General features: G+C 40.1%; 1 protein-coding gene across 1 annotated transcript in view; it reads left to right on the plus strand.

The window, feature by feature from the left end:
• Positions 1-22133, plus strand: part of ext2 (exostosin glycosyltransferase 2) — a 43100-nt gene extending 20967 nt beyond the window's left edge. Inside the window, exons 10-15 of the mRNA XM_036586333.1 lie at positions 9565-9754; positions 13318-13484; positions 16537-16680; positions 17054-17182; positions 18815-18897; positions 20222-22133. Coding sequence (XP_036442226.1) covers positions 9565-9754; positions 13318-13484; positions 16537-16680; positions 17054-17182; positions 18815-18897; positions 20222-20360 — 852 coding nt within the window. The 3' untranslated portion in view covers positions 20361-22133. The remainder of the gene's footprint in view (positions 1-9564; positions 9755-13317; positions 13485-16536; positions 16681-17053; positions 17183-18814; positions 18898-20221) is intronic.
• The last annotated feature ends 1656 nt before the right edge of the window (positions 22134-23789 follow it).

A 23789-nucleotide genomic window follows, 5' to 3' on the forward strand; every position in this document is an offset into this window, starting at 1 on the left:
GAACGTAGTTCTTGCAGGTAACCTGTGGACAGTCACATAATATTACGCTTACCGCTGCTGAAATTAGAGACAAAACAAGAACAAAGAAGAGAAGAGCATTTTGTCTGTAAAATTACAAAAAAAAAGTGAGCCTTTGTCGATCATTGTCAGTGTGCAAAAAGTTTGAGCTGTGCTTTTTTTCTATATGTTTTAAATTTCATATTCATTCAATTTCATTAAAAGTTAAAGACTTGTTTTTAGGGGTGTAATGATACAGTTTAATTATGATACTGCATTTATAATTTAGTCATTCTTACAACATGTTGAATTCTCTTGAAGAAGACTGTATCATGACTGTAACATGAACATGCTGCAGTGCCCTATTGATTCATGCTGGTTGTTTGGTATCAGTGGGTATTGGTAACCAGCCAATATCAGCAGATATTGAGTAGATATTGGAGGGGAAAAAATTATCCCCAACTAATTCGGTAACAAATTTAGCTAGCACACAGTCACATTGAGTGTGTTTACATGCGCTCAAAGATCATAATTTTTCTGCATTTATCTGATTTTTCAAATGGTCATGCAAACAGCATACTCCCGATTTCTTAGACCTGATTAAGAAATCAGATAAAAAGAGCTGGATTTTAGCTCAGTAATCAGATTTCTCAGTGCATGTAAGCTGTTACTCTGATTTCTTTCGGATTTCTCAGTCTGCGCATGTGTGAAAACAAACCACAGTACCGGAAATAAACAAGCAGCGACGCTGAAACCAATTACATGCTTGACGAAATAAAGGATTCTAGATGATGTATGTTCATATTTTCAGGTAAAGTGGCTCAGTGTTTTAAAAACAAAGCCACAGCATGACGTTTGAGGTTTACATTTTGTGACGTCTTCTTCTGTGAGTTTATTAGCCTGTTGCAAAGCAGAAATTCGATAACTGTCCAACTAATGTAGACCTGGAATTTCCCCATTATCTGATTACCCAAGTAAACGCGTTGATCGTATTACTGACAAAATCTGATTTTCTGCAGTTATCGAATTATTAAGTGCATGCAAACACACTCACTATCTGATGTATAAGGAGGTGTTCTAAAGAGTTTGGTTCACTCAAAGGTGTGCAGCAGAGGCAGATAAAGATTACGCCTAGTAAATGTCTCTGCCTGTCTTGCAGCTGCAGTTTATTCTTCCCTTCCTTATGAAGTGTGTCTGTTATACAACAGGGATAATGGAGTGTGACTGCATCAGATTCTCATCAGACCCAAATTTGTTTTTCTTATTTTGTTTTGTTTTTTAACGTTGCAGTGGCCTGATCTTAGTTTAGGGGCATTTTTTTTTTTATGTGGATCTTCTATCTTCTAAAAGAAGAGAGAGATGCTTGGTAAGAAAGTGAAAGAGACAAAGACTAGGTAAGACAAATTGTTGGACAGTGTATCGACTCCAACGCAGTTATTCTTAATGCCGTCACTGTAGTTGTGCCAGTACAGAGATGCAGACAGCCTGGTAGAGAAATTGCTGCAATGGGAGCATTAATCATCTGCGGCATCACCCTCAGTCTGAGCCTCTGAGCTCAGCACCACATGCCGAGTTTGTCTGCCAATCACCCTTTTGCTTCAGGGGTCAGGCAAACCTAATTCTGCACCACAGACGTGTGACTGTATATTTGAAATTACACTTATAATTTGATTTATCCTTCGCTATGAAAATTTGGCAAGGCATTAACCGTGCTGTTAACCAGTATTTGATATAATATCATAATCTCTTTAAGTTGTGGATAGTACTGTTCGCTTTAAAAAATCCAACATGGTCTAATAAAATCAATCTATCAAATCTGAAATGAGAGAAGTTTGCAGCTCATTAGCAGTCGCACTTGACATTGCCCTACTCTCCCATCGTTTCTCGGCCCTTTGCTATCAGTCAGCGTTACTCTGATCTTGGAGAGAGACCCAGACTCACGAAAGGTTAATTGTGCTGTGTTTCTGTCCTTTGACCATTCCAGCATTAGAGGAGAGATGAAATACTTTCTCTACATACTCAGTGGAAACACGTTGAGCAGAACTGGAACAGAGCACTAAATAAATCAAGTGCTTTTTTTCTGCCATTCTATATCCACCGGGACATAATTGAAAGCACATTTCTTGAGCTCTGCTGGTGCTTTTGGAGACGTTGTCAAGACAGGCTGCTTTTTGTGTTGCAGTTCTGAAGGAACTCGAACATAAGCACTATAAGCCAGATGCGTTGTTTATGTCCTTTTACATTTTTTTAAACTAGAAAGTACTTTATCAGGTAATTTAGAATGCATAATGTGCAGATATATAAGAAGACTCATCTAGGCTGGTCACTTCTGTTTTTTTGCCCCCCCCTCAAAAGAGTCTTGTTTTTTGGGGTATTGGGTCAACTGTGTTGCTCAATTCACCCCTACTTCCACTGCTCAAAATTAATAGTGAAGAATATCGATATTTTACACAGTGATAAACATAATACATCATATATTGTTTGCCTCTCCTGTTCATATAGATAACACTTTCATGGTTTTATTTATTTTATTTTATTTTATTTTTGCTGTCACATGTAAAAAAAAATCCACAAGAAAGGGTTTTTCTGACTGCTGTCCGGCTCAAAGTCAAAATTTTCTGGACCTGCTGTCTCTTATGCCAGTTAGAGTGCTGTATTTCAGACTAGTCACTCTTACTTGAGCTTTCACTGCCTGTCAGCATCAGTGATAGTTTGGAGGTAAATTTTTTTGTGTATAGGACTTCTGCGATTGAGCAGGCATCCACGTTTTCATCTGGGTTCCATTTTCGCCTAATCCCAAAGCTATACTAGCATGATCCCAGCTGCAGGACTCGCCAAGCCCCCTCGGCCCACATGAAACAGCCTGCAATCCCTCACCGTCACTCAAGCTGCCCGTACCTCCACTTTTCACTGTTTGACAAAAGCGTACCCAGTAACAAGGGTTTCAAGGGCAATTATATCAACCCATACTTTCGTTTTAGACATGATAATGACAAACTTGTTTTTTTTTTTTTGATAGGGTCTCTATTGCAGACAGAGTGGTGCTTGCTTATTTTATATGATCATAACTCTGATTAGTATTAATCTACCTTTCTAGGAAGGAGCTAAAAGTTCACTACCCATTTATTTCTGTGGCACGTTCCAAATAGCAGGTGAATTCAGACTGAATGCCCCAGGCAAATTTCCTGACAGTGTGTTAGATTGAAAAACACACTTCTTCTTGTTTGCTTTGACAAATTGCAGTGGCTCAGCGCACAAACTGAACCACACTGGAGCCTGCCCAATTAGGCCAAAGCTTTTTTTCAGTCCCAGACTGACTTTTAATGCACCACACCCCTGTGTTCTTCTTTATTCACTTTACCGCTTATATGTCACAGTGGTACTTTAATTATTTCCCCTCTTGCTTGTGTGTCAGTGTCAGACACTTCAAAGAAATTTCCATTGGGTAATATAGTTTCCTTTTATTAGTGGGATGGTTGACTGATGTTGAGCGAAGGATGGCTGAGACTATGGTGACAGAGCGTGGCGGACACAGCCAGGGAGCTGGTTAACCACTGGACTCGGTAGCTTGGTCTGCCTGTGAAATAGCACCTCGTCCTGCAGCCCTTGGTGTGGGGGCTTTGAACGTTTTTGCTAATCAAACGTGTTCTTTTATTTATAGATTACTGTTGTTTTGAGGGACGTTTTATTAAAGGTTCAACTTAATGCCTTGCATGAACAGATGTCAGCATCACATGCAGCCACAGAGCACAGTAAATTCTTTCGGAGTAAGGCTTAACGTTTTTATTTTTTACGTCAAGCACCCATTAAGTTATTGCTCGATTTCAATATCTGTACATGACACAAAAATGTAACCACTCATGGTAAAGGCACCTCACTTTTCAGTACTGTATCAAGCCTGTGGCCACTGACTTCTTTTCAAGCGCTGGGCTCTGTGCCTTAGTGTGCTTTGAGGAGAACACTCAGCTCTGAACTCATATACCAGTAGATCATATACCAAATTTGCCTTCCCGTCAAAAGGAAAAGCGGCTGTTTTCGTGGGGGCTTCGAGCCTTGGATGGCACGTGGCATGTTTGATGCTTGAACCTGAATCCCAGGAATAGTTTTCAGCTCTACACTGCTAAGAAGTGTTTTTTACTGGAGTGCACAGACTTTTACCAGCTCATCTGCAGGGTTTTATTAAGGCTCTGTGGCCTCTGTTAAAACCTCCATAGTGGCCTCCATAAATATCTAAATGACACTCCAAAAAGTAGTGTGTGTGCATTAAAGACCTCCTGCTCTCAAAAAGTGTTTTTAGATGGTTAATTCCACTCGTTTTAGGGTAATATATTGAGATTATATAGATTGGTATTCGTGTCAAATCTGCTACCACAGCGTAGAGTACATGTTTTCCGTTGAAAATACAGGCTTTGTCCATATGTCCAGTAAAAAAGAAGCAAGTTTAGGGTGCTGTGTAGCAGCTTTGTGTGTATGTCCTCAATAAGCTTGAACCTATCACAGTCCGGTATACTAAAACATGCAAACTGAGATGCTTATGACCTGGCAGCACGAGCCATGCAACTACAGACAATGGCCCAGTCCCATTTCATTGAGTGTCAGCCTAACCCCTTGGAACTGAGTTACTAGGGGTAGCGGTTGAAATCTTGCCCTACGAAATGGAACAATGCCCAAATTAAAAAAAACAAAAAAAACAAAAACAAAAACAAAAAAATAACAAAAAAACATTGCTTCATTAGCAGCTTCTAGTGCTGCTCTGTAGGCGACCCGGCCCGTCTTCAGTGACAGCAGAGGACGGTAATTCAGCTCCTCACTGCTAGGCTTTAGTTACATTTAGGGCATCATATGCTTTCAAAGAGGGGGGCGATTATTTATTATCGCCCACCCCTAATTCTTCAGTGATATGAAGCTGAAGTCAGATATTCACCAGCTTCTTGTTCGAATTTTCCTGTTCCACCTTAAATGGTGCAGCAATTACATTCTGGCGCTTCAGCCGTCAGAACTGCTGGAGTATTTAAGGTGGAACGGGAAAGTTAGCTAGCTAGCTGCCGAGATTTTAGCAAGCTATTAGTGATTTTTTTTATGCTTATTACGAAGAAAACGACCATAATACACTGAAACGACATTAAACTAAGATAAAACAGTGGTTATCGTAATTTTTAACAGAGAAAATTCTCACATTTGTGGGTTTCTTTGGTCTCTTGTTCTCCATCTTGCTGTTTTTTCTTTTTTTCTCATAACTCTCTGTTTGGAGTCTCTGAAAAACCTCCGTTTGGAGGGTCATGTAGCCCTAACACTTCGCCCTACCCCTCTATCTCAACAAGAATCAGGACACCCTACTCCTAGACGTGAACGCGCACAATAGAGGGCTGAGTGGTAGGGGCGAGGGGTGAGATGGGATTGGGCCAATATGTCTGTGCTGACATGTTTAACTTGTTTGAGATGTTTGGACTGTATAATTAACTGTTAGGTAAAATCAGTAAATGATGGTGGGATTTGCTAGTGGCAGTAGCTTAGCAAGCTACAGCCTCACACATCACAGTATAACTTTGATTCCGGGTCACTGTATCTCGATTATCTCAAGTTTAGAGGATAAAGACTCTAATCTGAGGAATCACACGTATGTTGTGTGCTGAGCTTGTAGCTAAACTTCTTTTGTTCCACTGTACTGTCCTTGTTAGCCCTAGAAGCTAGCATTAGCTTGGTGAGCAGACTAAAATGACTTCATACCACAACACAGGCTCTATTCTGGCTCACTGATGCTTCATTGACACAGGATTAAAGAATAAAGACTCAAATCTGACAGAGCACACCTGTATTTTTGTGTGTGGAGCCTTTGGCTGAGCCAACATTACTCTTGCTCTGATGTATTGTCCTCATTAGCAGCAGAGGCCAGTGTTAGCTTAGCTTAAACAGCTTCACACACCACACCACAGGTTCGATTCCAGTTCACTGATACTCTTAAGCAAAGAGGAAATATAAGGGCTTGACAAAAAGGCAGAATCTAAGCTGCTCTGTGATGTGTTTAGCCAAAGACGTTTTAAAGGAAGAGACAGGTCACTGGTTGGAAAATGAATGGAAAAGCTTGTAACGCTCAACATGTCATCTGATTACAGAGAAAATCCCACCCTTTGTTGAAAAGAGCCAATCAGCTTGCTGGTTATGCCGCATGCCAGAAAAGCCCCCCTAGGTTTAAGCTGATTTGTGGAGATCCGCTCAAGAGCAGTAGCCAGAACTACCCAAGAAACCATGTTTTGGTGCATTATTGAGTCGGACACTACAACTGATTTTACCAGTTATTTCAAATATGTTTTTAAAATTGTAATAAAGTTTTGAGTTTTTAGTTCTCTCATTCAGAGAGATAGGACCCTGGTCTTGTGTGACTGGAAGCTGTACGGCCGCTTTGCCAAGATGGCCGTTGAGTGAACAGGCTTTTTTATATAAGGACTTTGGGTAAGCAAAGGTATTAGTCGCCCAAACTAGTGCTAGTATAATCAGCTCCACTGTGCTCTCTTTAGCCCTGGCCAGTTGTTCAGTTTATAGTCGCTTATATTTATAAGCGTTTATTGTGAATTGAAACTCTCAGTAGTTTATTTTCTGATTATTAGTATTACAGTAGACGCTCATGTTTGTTTCTGCTCTGCTGCATCTCATCTGCTCAGTCTAGTCAGACATAGAGGGCTATAGTCCCCATTCACCAAAGGTAAAAGCACAGCATGCAGGGTAAGTGGGGAAACCAAAAGAGTGTGGAAACCGAGAGGTAAAGAGATGTTTAAATTTTCCATAGTTACAAACCTTTGCATTCTTATGAAGGTTAAGCTTTAGAGTTACTCCTATGTTATTTTTTGTTTGTTATAACAAAAAATAGCATAACAAAAATATATAAAATCATTTAACGATGTTTTATTCAACATAGATAATTTTTTTTATGATTTTGACTAAATAACTTGATTAATTTCAATGTTAAAACACGGCACATTGCAGCTAAACATTGTACAAGATAGTTGATGTCCTTCACAGTAGCTACTGTAGCACCTTAGTCTTTACATTTAAGGGTAATCAAATACATTTTTAATTCTTCTTTCGACAGCGATAGTATTGTGGATATCTGTGTTACTGTTATTAAAATACATATATAATATTACACACTCCTTGACTCTGATTTCCTGTTAAGTAGAAAGCTGCACTCATGGGTCTTGGGATTATTCTGGCAAAGATAACTGTTTGTTAGTGATGCTGCCTATAAAATGTGTATTGAGATCAAAATGACCACCCTTTTAATAAAGGCCCAGTCCCATTTCTTCTTTTTACCCCTACTGCTTGTTTTTGTGTGTCACCCTAACCCCTTGGAACTGAGTTACAAGGGGTAGTGGTTGAAATCTTGCCCTACGAAATGGGAAAAACATTGCCTCATTAACAGGCTACAAGCGGTGCTCTGTAGGCGACACAGAAGGGTAAAGTTCAGCTCCTCACTGCTGGGCTTTAGTTACATTTAGGGCATCATATGCCTTCAAAGAGGGGGGCAATTATTTATTATCTCCCACCGCTAATTCATTCGTGATACAAAGCTGAAGTCAGATATTCACCAGCTTCTTGTTTGAATGTTCAGCCGTTAGAACTGCTGGACTATTTAAGGTGGAACGGGAAAATTAGCTAGCTACCGAGACTTTAGCATGCTATTATTGATTTTTTTATGCTTGTTACAAAGAAAATGACCATAATACACTGAAACGACATTAAACTAAGAAAATACAATGATTATCTTCAAATTTTAATGGAGAAAATTCTCACATTTGTGGGTTTCTTTGGTCTCTTGTTCGCCATCTTACCGGTTTTTCTTTTTTTCTCATATCACTCTGTTTGGAGTCTCTGAAAAACCTCCGTTTGCAGGGTCATGTAGTCCCAACACTTCGCCCTCCCCCTCTATCCCAACAAGAATCAGGGCACCCTACCCCTAGACGTGAACAGAAGTGGTAGGGGCAAGGGGTGAAATGGAATTGGGCCAAAATCTACCAAATTCAGTGTCGTGCATAAATTATCATCCTGCGCTCATGATGGCGGTGGCTTTTTAATATAGTTGGTTATTTGGATCCTCATCACCTCTGTTGTGCAGGGTGAGCTAGTCGAGGATCACTGTGCGCGCAGTCTCAGCTTTTTCCTCGGGCCAGTAAAGAACAGCAATCTCCATGACCGCATCAGAGGGCCTCTAAGCACTCTCAGTATTTACTTTACAGCGTCACTTGATCTCCACTCCAGTCTGTGCATCTTTGGGAGTTTACAGGCTGTTTTAAAGCAGGCCAGGAAGACGAGCCAAGCCCCACACTGGCAGGAGACAACCACTGACGCCGACAGCGTCCCAGCACCCCCTGCTTCACCCTGGCCCTGCCAGGGTTCATCTGCACCCCTGCTGTACTGAGTTCACTAGAGTGCAATCATAAAATTCCACTGCAAAATAGGCCTTAAAGACGGAAATGCTTAACAAACAGATGCAAAGGCATTGTAAAGCGATCTGTTGTTCCCCTCACATATCCGTACTCGAACGATGCCTTTAGAACAAGCTTCTAGTACAATGTTTTCAGTTTCTGGGTTCTTCCTCTCCCTGGGGGCAAAAGAGCAAGATGCTTAAAAGTCTTAGATGTCTTGGTCAAGGTTTGGTGGATGACAGATGTTAGCGTTTCAGTTCACAAAGAACATCACTGTTCTAATCAAATTCAGACATATATGAAAGTTAACAGGAAAATAATGGACTAAAGCTGTGTAGTGACAAAGAGCTTGAAGCAAGGAAGTATTTTATTCAGCCAGTACAAACACAGCTCCTAATATCTGCCCACATATTGTATCGGTTTCACCATACAGGCCTTTTCTTAAAAGTGCCGCCAGATTGCACCTACACCGGCTGAGGGAAGCGTGAAAACTCTCTCTTAATCCATTCCCTTCTAAAGCTTCACAGTGAGAGCGTAGTAGTAAAGAACGTAGTGCCTCTACACACAAAGCATTAAAAGGATTAGATTTTGTTAGATCTGCGAATGTTTTGAGAAGACTTTTCCATGGCGGAGATGCAGCTTTATGGGCAGCTTTTGGTCCGGTGTCCTCTGTTTCTCCTGATTACTGAGAGGAAATTCTTGGCTTCTTGCAGTCTGAACAAGCTGTTGCTGACTGGGACTAATGGTGCTTGAATATTGCCCAAGTTGAGGGAGAGGGTTTAGGCAAATGGGTTGGCACACTAAAAGGTCACGGCACACTCCTCCAGCTGTTTGTTACCTCGTTTTTAATCTCTGTTGTGGGCACTTGACATTCCTGTACGTTTTTAATCTGCCAGTCGGCGCTGCCAGTTTGTAGTTTTCTAAGTAATCTTTAAATTTAATAGATCATGCTTGTTCTCATTTAAAGCCATCGTCTGGCATGCACTACACATTACCTCACTCTGTATTAAACCGTTAAGTAGACTAAAGTCATGGAAAATGTTTGCATTAATTCTAGAGGAACGAATAGTAAACCATTTGCCTCAAATTCCCTTATTTCTTACTACTTTATATAAATACACTGTTTATTTTTGTGTTTTCTCAACAGAAATGGTCTAGTGTGAACAACCCACTTTTCCTCCCACTGATACCTCCTCGATCACCGGGCTTCACTGCTGTGGTTCTGACTTACGACCGTGTGGAGAGTCTCTTCAGGGTCATCACTGAGATCTCTAAAGTTCCCAGTCTGGCCAAGCTGTTGGTCGTGTGGAACAACCAGAACAAGAGCCCACCTGAAGGTCTGAACCATTCAAATCATTCCTTTTGAATACGTTCAAATAGGATTAATCATTTCACACGTTTATTTATCCACTCATGAATAAATACTACTCCTACCAATCAAAGATAGCATGATCTCATTTGTGTAATTTTGGGTCCACCTGTAACTTTTGTTTATATTAGCCGTGCTATCATTCTTAAATTAGGTTATTCTTGTATAGTGTTAAATTTAGGAACGTGTACATCTTCTTGCGGTATTTTCATTAGCTTAAACCAAGTGGAAGATCCTATTACCATACATAAACCGAATTCTTAGAAGTACAGTGCTGTTAAAAAGTCAGAGAACACTATTAATTTATTTAGTTTACTTTGCAGCATCATTAAGTACAAGCTATTTATTTTTCAAGCAATATTTCTTAGGACTTTAGATATAATATGATCCATTTGCATAAGGAAGGTGAAATTTAAAGAAAAGATAATTGAAAAAAACAAAACTAGAGTTAAAAATATATTTTAAAAGATATATAGACATGGGACAACTGTGCAAGAACCGGTAGACCACCAAAACTGTCTTTGAGTGCTAAGAGAAAATCAAGCTCCGCTGTACCGCTCCAAATCTGAAAAAGGTTTTGAAGCAGTTGAGGAGCCATTACAGAGAAAAGGAAATAGATTTACAGAACAATGGACTGCCCACCCCAGAGCCCAGACCTCAACATCATTTCATGTGTTTGGGATTATTTGAATTGTGAGAAGCAGAAAATGCAACCAACTTCTGAGAGTGAGCTTTGGTGGTCAAGTCGAGTCAATATTTATTTATGCAGAGCTTTTTGCAACAGGCGTCGTCACGAAGCAGCTTTGCAAAAAAGTCCAGGTCGAAGCCCCAGCGCACAAACCAGGGGCGACAGTGGCAAGGAAAGCTCCCTAAAGGCCTCAGCCTGCTTCTTGCGAAACGAAATTCTTGAGGGTGGCACAAAGCCAAAAGCACCTTTGCGAGCTTACAAGCTTGTGTACTTTCTGCGGTTTCGTTTTGCCTGTTGCGGATGCTCCACTAATGCAGGTGATGCTGTGGCATTTTATGTCAAGTTCCATGACTGCTGGACAACAATTCTATCACAGTTCTCACAATGGCAACATGCGATTCCTGAATACTGCCACTATTTAAGCTGCAACGAGACAGTTGGAACAAGAAGCTGGCAAATAAGAAGCCAACTTCAGCCCCATTTTCCTGTAAACCGAAATATAAAATAACCTATATGTTTTGGTGCTTAATATTAGTTAGTTCTACCGAATAATAGACTTAACATCTAGGTGGTATTCATTGTTTGTTTAACAGAGAAATATTGGTGTCCCCTCCAAAGCGCTTATCGTACTTCTTCTGAAACAAAACCCCTCAAAGTCATCCATCTTTGTTTTATGGCATGCCTCTTTTTTTACCGACCAATCACAGGCTTTGTCACGTAATGCTTTTGTCCACAGAGTTCGCCCTGATGCCGTGTGCACGACGCGGCGAAAGAAGCACCCGCGCAACGCCTGCGGTTGTTCATTTTCCCCACAATTATGTAATATTGTTTGCTGAAGCCAGACGAATGTTGTCTCCGCAAGAAGTCTGCTGAGGCCTTTAGGGCAAATGATAGAAACTCATGCTCCTCTGGTCAACACCAGAGAAACAGTAACACAAGAAGACCAGTGTCAGAGTAACATTAAAAGATTTCTTTCAGCGACTTAATCACTGTTTTGGTTGGAAATTAAGGAAATGAATGGCATTCTCTGACTTTTGTACATTAACTGTATTTTAGTGTGTATTAAACAGCATATTAATATAGACTGCTTTAATACTAAATCAGATCGTGTTCCACCAGCAGTCTGAGAAAGCATGGCATGCTTATAGGCCAGACCAAAACAGAAAACTGTAGTTTTGTCTTTTGCTTTAGCTTTTTTCATCTGAGCTGTGAATATCACAACATCCTCAAGACAAGACCGTTTAAATAAGTTTTACTTAATTTTGATATACGGCCTGTTTTCCCCAGACATGTACTCTTAATTTTATTGTCAAACCAAAAGGATTATTCCCCTAACGGCCTCCCTCCCAAACAGCCGGGACACATTTATGGCCTATTAGAGATGTGTCAAAGTAAGCTGATATTAGTAGTTATTTATTGAGGCTCTCTCTCTCTAATGATACCACTTAACAAGGTGATTAGGTATGTGCCTGTTTATGGAGCCCTTACACTGACAGCTTGGAGTAAGGGGGGAAGAAAAGGAACAAGAAATTAAATATATCCTCTGAATAGATTTTAGTAATGTAATTACACTGGGATATACTTTGAAGTGGCCTAATGGGCCACCGTTGCCTTTGATTAGAGGCGTCAGTGGAGCCAGGCTAGAGCTTTGTGACCCATTAGAACTAATAAGGGCTGTTCGCGGGTCAACATGAGGCTCAGGCCGAGATGAGGATGGATTTCCTCCTTCTCGTTGCCATCGCTGATTGTGTTTGTTTATTTTGAGCAGTTTAAGCTGTCCAAGGCTGGCCTGTTTGTCTTTTTTAATGACGTGCTGGCAATCAGTGCTTGTAGAATGAATTTATTTTTATGTTTCTAGAGACTTGTTGTTTTAATATACTCACAGTGGAGTAGAGGCTTTGGTTGTCACTGGGGACTTTATTAGCTAAAGTACGTTTTCACTTAATGTTTCTTTTTTGGCAGTTGCTTAATATGAGTACAATGTATGAAGGTGATTATAGGCGTTAAGAGCTTTTTTGGTGTCATGGTTGTTTTCAGGGGGCAGGATTCTTACTGATTTTATAGCTCTATAAATAGACAGTAATGATGTGTGAATAAAGACAGTGGTCTTTCTTTTTTGCTTTAGTTTAATTGCAATATATTTGTTAACAGTGCTTGCCTTTGTCCTTTCTCTATTAACTATTGTGAACACTCTTCTACACTGGACATGTAGGCTTGTATTGTGGCCATAGCTGGTTCCTTGCATGAGATGAGCTTGTTTTTTTGTGTCTGAGCCTTCATTTAGAGCTGCATAATGTTTGAAATGCTGAGTGTTTTTTTTTCTTTTTTTAACCTTTGTCATCCTCAGGGTGTCATGAGGTGGGTAGGTGTGTACAGTCTTACTTGGAGTTGAGCTAATTCTACCACTTGGGAGATTTCCCTCTGATTCCTTAAGCTAGGGTCAGGAAATAAAGGAGGAGAGGAGTATGCTTGCACAGCGCACACCCACCCCTCCCAAGTGGAGCTAGTCATTCTCTGTGTCTTTATTAGGTGACACAGTATGTGCCATCCATCTTTTTCCGTGCTGTGGACGGTTCCCAAGCTGTTACACAACTGAAAATACAGAGTGTTGTCTTTCCTGCCCTTCGAGGAATGTCAGTGTGGTCACATTCAAACGTGCCCCGAGGCAGTGATGTGTTTAGGCCGAACCACCCATACTCTTTTCCACAGACCTTGCCACTGTCTCCTTCCTTTATCCCTAAAAGAAACTTAGTGTATTAAAGTCACACTGTTATTTTTTTTAACTCATTTAGTTTCTCTCTCTCTCTCTCTCTCTCTCTCTCTCTCTCTCTTTTCGAATACAGAGTCTCTTTGGCCGAAGATTGCTGTACCTCTCAGAGTGGTGCGCACCAAGGAAAACAAGCTCAGCAATCGCTTCTTTCCTTTTGATGAGATCGAGACAGAGGCAGTGTTGGCCATAGATGACGACATAATCATGTTGACCTCAGATGAACTGCAGTTTGGTTATGAGGTAGGAGAGTCTCAAACACAATCACTGTATCTGGCCTTTAAGTAGGGTTGAACACAGACGTCTCAATAAGAGTATTGCATTGGTAACCACTACAGTGTAGCAGCCCCTAATATTTGAGGAAAGTTAATCATGTTTCAAGCAATGATTCTAGTGAATCAAATAACAGACACATGATGGGTTTGGACCTATTGCCTTCTTTGTTCACACATGATGCAGCCAGTCATATTTGCTTGGTACAGCTTCACACCACAATTTAGCAAAATCTCAGCAACCATGTTCGAACTTTCTCCGAGGATCACAGGTGGACGTTTGGAAGAGTTGAATGCATCCAGAGGTCAAGTGTCTAAATCTACAGTTGTGCTACTTTTATACCAGTTTACTACTTAAAAGGCTTACCAGCTGAAAGCTTTCCAGCAGGACAGTGGTCTAAAGCAAGGGTGTCCAGTCGTATCCGCAAAGGGCTGGTGTGGCTACAGGTTTTCACTCCAAACAAGCTGGAGCACACCTGACTCTACTTGTTTAATCAGTTAGTCTTCATTTCATTAGGTGACCTCCTGCTGTGTTGGAGTGAAAACCTGAAGCGGCCCTTTACGGACAAGATTGGACACCCCTGGTATAAAGCATATCTCCAAATGCACGCAAAAATGGTTCTCTGATAGTAGAATAACATTTTCAGTGGCCATCAGACAAGCTCAGCAATCCTGACTTAAACTTCACTGAAAGTTGGTGCAGTCGTGGGCTAGAGGTTAGGGAACCAGCCTTATGACCAGAAGGTTGCTGGTTTGATCCCTGAGCTGGCAGGACTTGGCTGAAGTGCCCTTGAGCAAGGCACCTAACCCCCACCTGCTCCCTGGGCGCTTAGGGCACCTTAGTGTGTGCATTGACTGGTGTGTATGTGGGTGTTTCACTGCACAGATGGGTTAAATGTGGAGGTGAATTTTCTCTTTGTGGGATTAATAAAGGATAACTTAACTTAAAATCTCTGCCGTGTACTGAAGAGAGTTAAATGTTGTCAGATCCCTGTGTTTTATTCCATCTCATTCAGCTAGACTCAGTCATGTTATCTTGGCAAAGTTTGGGCAGGAAGTATTAAATAGCAATATTTTTTTCTCTTTAAATAATTTTACTTTGGTGTACGATGAACTGATGAACAACAGGCTAATGAACATCAAAGGCATATTTTTGTGACCTATTTTATTACCAGGGTTGCACATAATACTAAAGGCATGGCTTAAAGCTCTCCGGCACTGTGCCGGAATTCCGTCTCGAGGCTGGATCCGTTTTAGATTAAAAAAATAGATCATTATTAAAACGAATAGTTCCCATTCTAAAATCAAATTTTCTGAGTCGTGTTCGAAGCTGTTGTGAAATACCCGATATATGCACACCTTTGACCACTTCACAACACTTGAAGTCTGTATTTCTGCGTGATGTCACGAAAAATTGTGCTGTTAATGGAATAATCTTTGACTGTATTGCTGCTCGCCTGGGCCACCGAGTGTATTGATGAAATAAGAACCCATTTCTGTTTAAACTGACAGCCTGACACGTTTGTTTTAATTATTATTTAATTTAACTAGAACCATGCTGGTCAACTGGCCAACAGGTTAAAAGATAGCAGACATGCTGAACAACTCCATCATTATTATCACAGGCTTCAGTTGAAGTACTTACGATATGATTCACTGTAAAACAGCAGCATAAAAGGCTGAATGGCTCACGTCCATGCATCTCAAACAGCTCTGTGCTCCCTAAATAGTGTGCTTTGGAAGTTTTCAAATTCAAGCTTGTGCATTTAAATAGTGCATTATTCAAGTATGGATGTGGCTGAATCCCAAATGGCTATTTTTTGCTATATTATGCACTGTTGATGTGCAGAAGCCAGTATTTAAATTCCTACATAGTGGACTATGTAGGAAGCAGGGAGTCATTTGAGGTTCAGCCCCACCTTGGGAAGAAGACTTGTGGTGGTAATTCGGTAAGCAAAAAGTACTTAAAGTGAAAATATTACGACAAAAGTGAAAAAGATCATAAAATGACCGCGTTATACAGTTACGGGCAAACGTTCTTCTGCTCCGCTTCGTGTCATGCTTATTAACCTCCCTCCCTGTGATAAGACCGCAGTAATGCACAGCCTCTTGTGGCATATTGCTTAAATTTATGTCTGTGGAAAATATTCTTGCATATTTTTTTTAACTGTCACATAGCAAGACTATGGTTGTGTACATATATATATATATATATATATATATATATATATATATATATACATACATACACAGTCATAAAGAGACTTATGTTCTTTGTTAATAAAAAGCATTTGTTTACACTATGGCTCAGTAAGTGTCATATGACCCCACTACTTCGAAAAAGTACAGCAATTAATAGTTTTGTTTCCACATTTCATTTGTTTTGTTAATAAACATGTTCATATTCAATTCATTAATTTCTTCATTTCATGAAACCCCTTCCCTCCGTACTTTCTCCCAACTCCTGAACACATTTCAGGCACAGAAATTTTCCTTGCTTTAAGCCCTGTAAAGGGGACTGTAGCATTTAATGCAGTGCTCTTAAACCTTTTTCCATAGTATAAACCCATCCAAGAGAACTCTAAATCCCCCTGTACCTCTAGATCCTTTATATTCAATCATAGATGCAGGCTTCTGACAAGGGTTTTGATGTGTGAGGGTTGTTGACAGGCTTGGCTTACTCTGACGGTAGCTACAGGCTTGCATGCAGCTCACCTGCAGCCATTTATGCCCTATTGAGAGAATTGAGCATAATTTATGGGTAATTGTATGAAATAGTAGGCAGTTTGAGATAGGGGTGTCTGGCTTTCCAGGCAAGCTCCTGTGTCACATTGCAGTGACATTCAAGGATTTCTCTATCATAAACTCGCGGTGTGCCAGACAGCCTTTGATATTAGAAAGCTCACAGATTTATCTTGTGATTTTGTGATCTGTTGCTGTTTGGAGGTGTGACTTGTCTAAAACAGTGGCTAGTTTTATTTCTACAAGTTGTTCTGTATCTATTTTGATATTTGTGTCTGTAGGTGTGGCGTGAATTCCCAGACCGACTGGTGGGGTACCCTGGTCGACTACACTTGTGGGACCACGAAATGGGAAAGTGGAAGTATGAGTCTGAATGGACTAATGAAGTGTCAATGGTGTTGACTGGAGCTGCGTTCTACCATAAGGTAAAGTAGTTTGCATGCTTGTTGGTGGTCTGGATATTGCCCAAAGTCATTTAAGGTGTACAGGACACAAACATACATACACCAGTGCACAGTCTTGCACAGTCTCGGCTTCCCTGTATGCATCTTGTTCTTTCTCTGTCCCTTTTCAGTATTACTCAGAGGTGGAGGGTTATCTCATTGTAACACAACACCCTCTCTGCTATGTAGCCCTCTGTGAGAGCATCCGTTCATCAAAATGACACTCTGTCTCTTTGTTTAATGAGATAATCCACTTTAGCATAGATGTTGTACTTGTGTAGAGAACAGATTCAGCATCCTTTGTACTTTCACTGATTCATTTTATAATATTGCTGTACTTGCTGTACTCTTTCAGTACTTCAATTACCTGTACACATACAAGATGCCAGGTGACATTAAGAACTGGGTAGATGCTCATATGAACTGTGAAGATATTGCCATGAACTTCCTTGTGGCCAACATCACAGGAAAGGCTCCCATAAAGGTATACATGTCTCAGTTCAATTTATCTTTATTTTTTAAATTAATATATTTTTTTTTACAGCCAACAATGTTGTATTTTACAAAAACAGTCATGAGGTGTGGGGAACAAGTGGTTAGTTAAGTAATGCAGACGTTCTGATAGTGTGCGCCGGTGTCTCTGATCGGCTCTCGCCCCCGTCCCCCAGTCTCCAGACTGTGACTATGTCCAGGTGCAGAACGCCCTTTAAAGACCCAGTCTTAACCTCTGTTATCTGGGTGTCACTGGCTGCCTCTCTTCTGTTCAGTATGTTTTCCTAAGCTCACCAGAGCTTGTGCATTCTGGCAAGTCAGTCAGATCACAAGTTTTCTGCCCCCTTACCCCATCATCACTGTGTTTCGCACACCTCCTCCTGGACCAATTCCCTGGTCATATTTTACAGAATGCCATTTTATTAGGTATGTTTGTGTATGTGTTCAAATGTGGAGCATGAGGCAGGTCATACATCATCATTCTAAGGAGTATAACAGTTTCTCCTGGCCACAAGGGCACACCTCTCTCTCATTACATCTGAGTTATATAGCCTGTCATCAGGCCATCTCTTCCCTCTCCCTGGTACAGACACATACACAAACTCACAGCACTGCTAGCTTCTGCTCATTACTAATACACAGGTGTCAGTGTAATAGTGCTGTGCTTTATCAGGAGTGCGTCATGACATTTCAATCTATAATCAGGAATATTATCAGAATATTTAAAAGACTTATATACAGTACTTTGCAGAAGTCAGAGATGACCAGTCAAGTACAAGTTTTTCACTTTTGTAGTATCATCAAAAATGTAAAAAGCATGTTTTTAAAAGTATATAATATCAGACTTATCAAGATTTGGTGTGTCTGCCTTTATTACAGCTTGAGTTCTTCTCAGGACACTTGCTTTTAATTTTTAAATAAATGTGCTGTTTTTTTTTTTTCCACCTCCGAAGTTCAGTCTTAGAAGTTCATTGCACTTTCTGCTTGATGAGAGCCAAGTAGTCCCAAACACACTGAACGATGCTGAGGTCTGGACTGTGAGATAGTCAGTCCATTGTTGCACATCAGCAGCTTCTTTGTTTGATTTGGAAACTTTGCTTTTTTGTCTTTTTCCTTTTCTTACTGACTGTGTCTTGACAGCTACACATTCATTCAAACTCAGAGTGTCAAGTTGTCTTCTCACAGTGGAAGGGATAGATAGTAACACCTGTGGATGTTTTCAGATCTGAAACAGCGAATTGAACTTTTTTTGAACTGATTTTCTCATATTACTCAAAGATGAAAGCTTTCAGTACAGTTTTTTGGTCGTCTGTCAGGTCTTGCGTTGTTGTTAGGAGTCCCATTTCTCTATATCTTCTGCATAACTGCTGTGTTTTTTCTCAGTTATTTTCCTTTGGCCTTCCCCGTCCTTATGCAAGTTCGTTATCTTATGATTCTCCTGAAAAATGAATAACTTTTGGCTGCTTTGATGGGAAATTATATATAGAGTGTCTCTGGCTTCTGCACAGTGACATATGGTGTCAAATTGGTAACTTGTGACAAACACTCATTCATCTAAACTTCAGAAGCACAAAGTGGACAAAGAACAAGTAAAAATGTATTTGCCTTGTATTTTTCCATGTAGGTGACCCCTCGTAAGAAATTCAAGTGTCCAGAGTGCACAGCGATAGACGGGCTGTCCTTGGACCAGACGCACATGGTGGAGAGGTACAGTATGAATTGGGCTCTCTGCGTGTAGGACAAAGCGAGCTCTGGCAGTTCCCTGGCCCTGGCATGGCTTACGCCTACATCTGAAACACATTGTGTATTTCACCAACAATCGCCTCATTGTGGCCCTTCACAGGAGAGATATGCCTCCAGCAGCCAGAGAGTGAAGAAGTTCTCCATCCAAGACAGGCTAGGCTTGCGTGCCAAGCTCTAGTCTGAACAGCACTGAGAGATTCACGCTATGCCAGAGCACAGAAAATAGCTTGTTTCATGTGTCTGTTCTGTTCTACTAAACTAAGAATATACCAGAGTGGACAAAACGTGCATAGAACTACATAGAAATTTGAGAAATTTTACTGCAGAGATATCACAGCACTTTATATCATTTGGCATTTGATAAATGAAATGGAAAATGTTTTATTTTTATGTGCCTCATAGAAACCCTTGAGTCATTCACATAACCCTTCTTGTTTTTCAGTCGAGTTTACCAACTGGCAATAGAAAGGAACCAACTTTGCCTAAACAGCTGTCTAGCTAGTTAGCTTCACTTACCTGAAAAACAGTCCCTGAAGAAGGAAGACTAATTATCATTTTAACCCTTGAAAGTGGCGCTGAAAAGCATGGTCGAGTCACAGCTGGCCTGCGAGCGAGCGCTTGACCTTGGGAGTGAATAAAGAGTATAAGTAATAGAGCGTGGCTTCACAGACCATCCAGCTCTTTGAGTTGAGTCTTAGGGGAGATTGATGAGGTCTCTTTGGTCGTGCTTTTCACTCTGAATACGTTTCCTGCCATAAAAGCTGGGCTCTGCACAGCTCAGAGAATGCCAAGAATTTGGTAGTTCTGATCCCCAGTAGCCTGTACTCACGCTTGGTGTTCCACCCACGGTCCATATTTTACTAATTATTGGTCAATATTATGCACAGTCATTATTTCACTTCGATTTACTGATGTTACTCTCCATGATCTTAATGACTTAAAAGCACCTGTCAGCGTATTCTTAGAGCCAAATTATATGTAAACAACTGAATGTGTGTACATAAGACAAACAGGTCTAGAGTTACTTTTACATCCTAGATAAATTACATGTGTGCTGAAATCTGTTTAGAACAAGCAAATCCAAGATGGTATTGCTTCTACTGTTCATCGGATATCAGCAACCTAAAAAACTAAATGCATCCTCATGACTGAGGCTTTAAAGTAGTAAACATGTCAGTCTTAAGCTCTTCTCTGCTGGCTGCTTCAAAGAATTATTGAGGGCAGTTTTTTTATTCGTACATGTATCTCATTTTTTTGATTCATGAAGATTATCTTTCTTTCTCTTCAGGTCTGAGTGTATAAACAAATTTGCGTCTGTGTTTGGTACCATGCCTCTCAAGGTCGTGGAACATCGTGCTGATCCCGTGCTGTATAAGGACGACTTCCCTGAGAAACTCAAGAGTTTCCCCAACATCGGCAGCCTATGACAGGACCCTGCCTCTGTTCTTTATGCCTTTGGCTTATAAGCCAGGTTGCAGATGCTCTAGCACTCACTGACTTCCTCTCTTTCTCTCTTTCTCTCTCTCTCTCGCTCTCTCGCTCTCTCTCCCTCTCTCTCTGTAAGATATTGACTCTTTAAGAGTGAAGTTCTTCTGTTTGATTATGTGGTACAAGGAAATGTGCTGTTTTTATCCACGTCCTCTCTCTTGAAGACGGACTTCTAAGGCAACTGGGAGGAGCAGTGAGCTGAACTGACTAACAGTGGACTTATATCTTGGATGCGGTTGACAGGGCAAGTTGGGGTTCACTGAAAACCAGTGCTACGGACTTTAACTGGGAGCAAACATGGTGACTTTTTTTCTTAGATTCCCATAGAGAGCAAGTAACTGTATGATTGCGATCGGAACAACCTCACGTCTCCAAAGAAGTATCTTTACTGGAGAAGGAAAAAACATTCTTAACTTTCATTGAGTTCATGTAACAAGATTGTATTTTAAGCCGTTTCGGAACATGTTGTCATGAAATTTTGTGGGACTGTGCAAGCAGGAAGCTGATAAATTACATAAAAACAAAACAAAAACAGCAAAAATGGAGAGGCTATTTTTAAACAGCGATGATATACTAAACTGAACTGTAATAAAACATCTAAGCAATGTCTGAAACAGAATATCATACTTGAGTCATCTTACCGTAATTAGTAAATACAAGAGGATATTAACATTGAATATAATTCAATAAGTTGGACATACATCATGGAAGAAGTAATTGTGGGCGAGGTAGCAAAATTTTAAACTCATGTTATTTCTCCGTTTGGTTCGTACAGAGTTGATGGTGAGAATAATTTCTATAATTCTTCGTTGTCTGTTGGCTTGTCCCGCATATTTCATGAAAGACTGGAAGATACTCGCTTGTTTCTGTCAAGGCTAGCACTGTGACAACCACACAGGATCTAAAAAATCATGATGGATGGGTTCCTAGTAGTCATTTAAAACAGTTCTGAGGCACAGACAGATAAACAGTAGCCTGGCTGTTATCAGAGATACTGTTGCCAGTATTTATATGATGTGTTCAGAAATAGTAAGGTAATATATCTGTGTAATTTATCTAACAGTTAAACCTGTTTTTAAGAATATGCATTTAGGACATTGTGGGGTTAAGAAACTGAAAATGTTGAGGTGTTTGGGGAGGGACATGGCAGTAAACAGTAAACTTGTGCAGTAAACACTAGTCATGAGTCTTTCGCAACATTTTTATATTTATGTTTGAACTGTCATTTTAGTCTATGAACATGCTGAATACTGGAAGGGTTTTTTTTATCTACCGCAGTTTTTCCGTCTGTTTCAAGTAGGAAGTCCACACACTTCTTTTTGTGACTGGACTGGGATATTCTAAACCATATGTTCTGTTGAATGTTCTTTGGTAGAATCTGATTGGACCATAAAAGAACATCTTTTAATAGGGACCTGTTGAAAATACGAGTGCATATCACTTTTTTTTTGTTAAATAGATGTTGGGTTTCTTTACACTGTCCTGTTGTTTTTTTTATTTTTTTTTATTTTAAGGTCTATTTCGTGTAATAAATGGGATTTCTAAAACATATAATTGATGATGTATTGAGATTGTGTGGTCTAATCTCATTGTAAAGCTGAGCTGTTCTTTTTTTCATGGTCATTTCTGTTGTCTAGGGATGGAGCAGATGTGAGTGATTTAAAGGCAGGAGCCTGTGTGTCTGAGATAAATGCATTTCATCTCTATGGGGAGTGAGCTTGTGAAGAGAAATGTATTCCTGTTCTGACTCTTCCTTCACAAAGTAAGAGAGAATCTGGTAAGGAGGTTTCAGCAACATGTAGAGTATTGGAAATGTCAGCAAATGACCAATTACATAGTGAGAGCCAGATTGTCTGCAGCTCCCTTCCTTATGAAGTGTCTGTTATTTAGCCCAAGGGAAGCCCCGGTGGGAGTGCTACAGTTGCTGTGCTCTGAACGTGTCTGCTTCGTGAAAATTGTGTGCGAAAGAGCGCACTATGCATTTATTTAAGACCTTAGTGTTTAATGTGAATGTCTCAGTATTTGGGTGGGAGCTGTTTGTGAATGGGCAGTGCACTCGGGTCCACTACTGTTAAGGCTCACTCGTCATGTGTTATTAATATTCTCTTCTTAATCCACGCTGTACAGTGTGACCAGCTCAAATGGGTGAAGTTAGTATTTTTGTCAACTTCAATTAGTATGAGATTCTTGGAGGCTCTCCGATCTCAACTGCTTTTAAGTAGTCAGCTATGTTCTATTTATAGTATTTGTAGGGAGAGCCCCGAAAGAATGTTCTTCGGTTCAATACACCAAAACAGAACAGTCAGCATGTTAAACGTAATTTTTTTTTATTGATCAGTATCTAGAGGGAAAAAAACACACACACAAATTCTCAAATAAAACACTTATATGAAAACAGATCTCCTTTACCCTAAAATGGTCAGATTTTAAAGGTCTGTTCTTTTCCCATTGCTGGAAGACAGTCAGAATCACACTGTCTCTTCTTCTCTGTTGGGCGTCTATTACCCTAAGTTATGAATGGAATAAGGATGGTGGACAGGCTTTGAAAATGGATGGCGATTCACAAACCAGAATCTTTAAATAGTCTGCCAATTTTAAGGGGGAATTGTCCTGGGGCAAAATAACTTGCACAAAACCATTGAGAGCCTTGGAGAGTTTTGGAAACATGGTATGATTTGTTGCTGAGTCATGCGTAATTATGGCCGCACTCAGTGTTGTGTAAGACGGGCTTTCATTGTCAACATAAATATTTTAACCTGACCTGACGAGATCCAGAACAATGGGAAAAGATCTTTAAAAAAAAAAAAATCATCATCAAATTTTGGAACTTGAGTATGAGCTGTTTAATAGTGATATTGTACCCAGATCTGTAATAACCAAAAAAAAAAATCAAATTCTGAAAAAAACGTAAGTGCAATAACTTACTGTTGTAAATCACACAATATATATAGAACATTAACAAGCTTGAAAGTAAATAATTATTTAAAATGCCATACATTTAGCTTGAAGCTTTGGAGAACTTTCTGTAATGTTCATTTACATACCAAAAACTCACATTTAATCCCAAAACCCACCATAGAACTAACACTAACAAGAACCTTCAGTCACACAAAATAATATTAAATTCCTCACAAGGATACTTTACAACATATTAGTTACATTTTTCAAGGGTGTTTCTAAACAACAAAAATTAATTAATGCACAAAGAAAATTGTACATGCGCACACACAAAAAGCATTATATTATTCTAGTACTTGGATATGCCTGCTTCAGTAGTATTAGAAGTGACAAGGGACCGCACAGAGATGGACTTCAAATGGCACCGCTCGTATTTTGGGACATCTGCAGGCTTTTGTCTGACAATCAAT

Source organism: Colossoma macropomum, unplaced genomic scaffold (genome assembly GCF_904425465.1).
Source record: "Colossoma macropomum unplaced genomic scaffold, Colossoma_macropomum, whole genome shotgun sequence".
In the NCBI taxonomy this organism is placed as follows: Eukaryota; Metazoa; Chordata; class Actinopteri; order Characiformes; family Serrasalmidae; genus Colossoma; species Colossoma macropomum.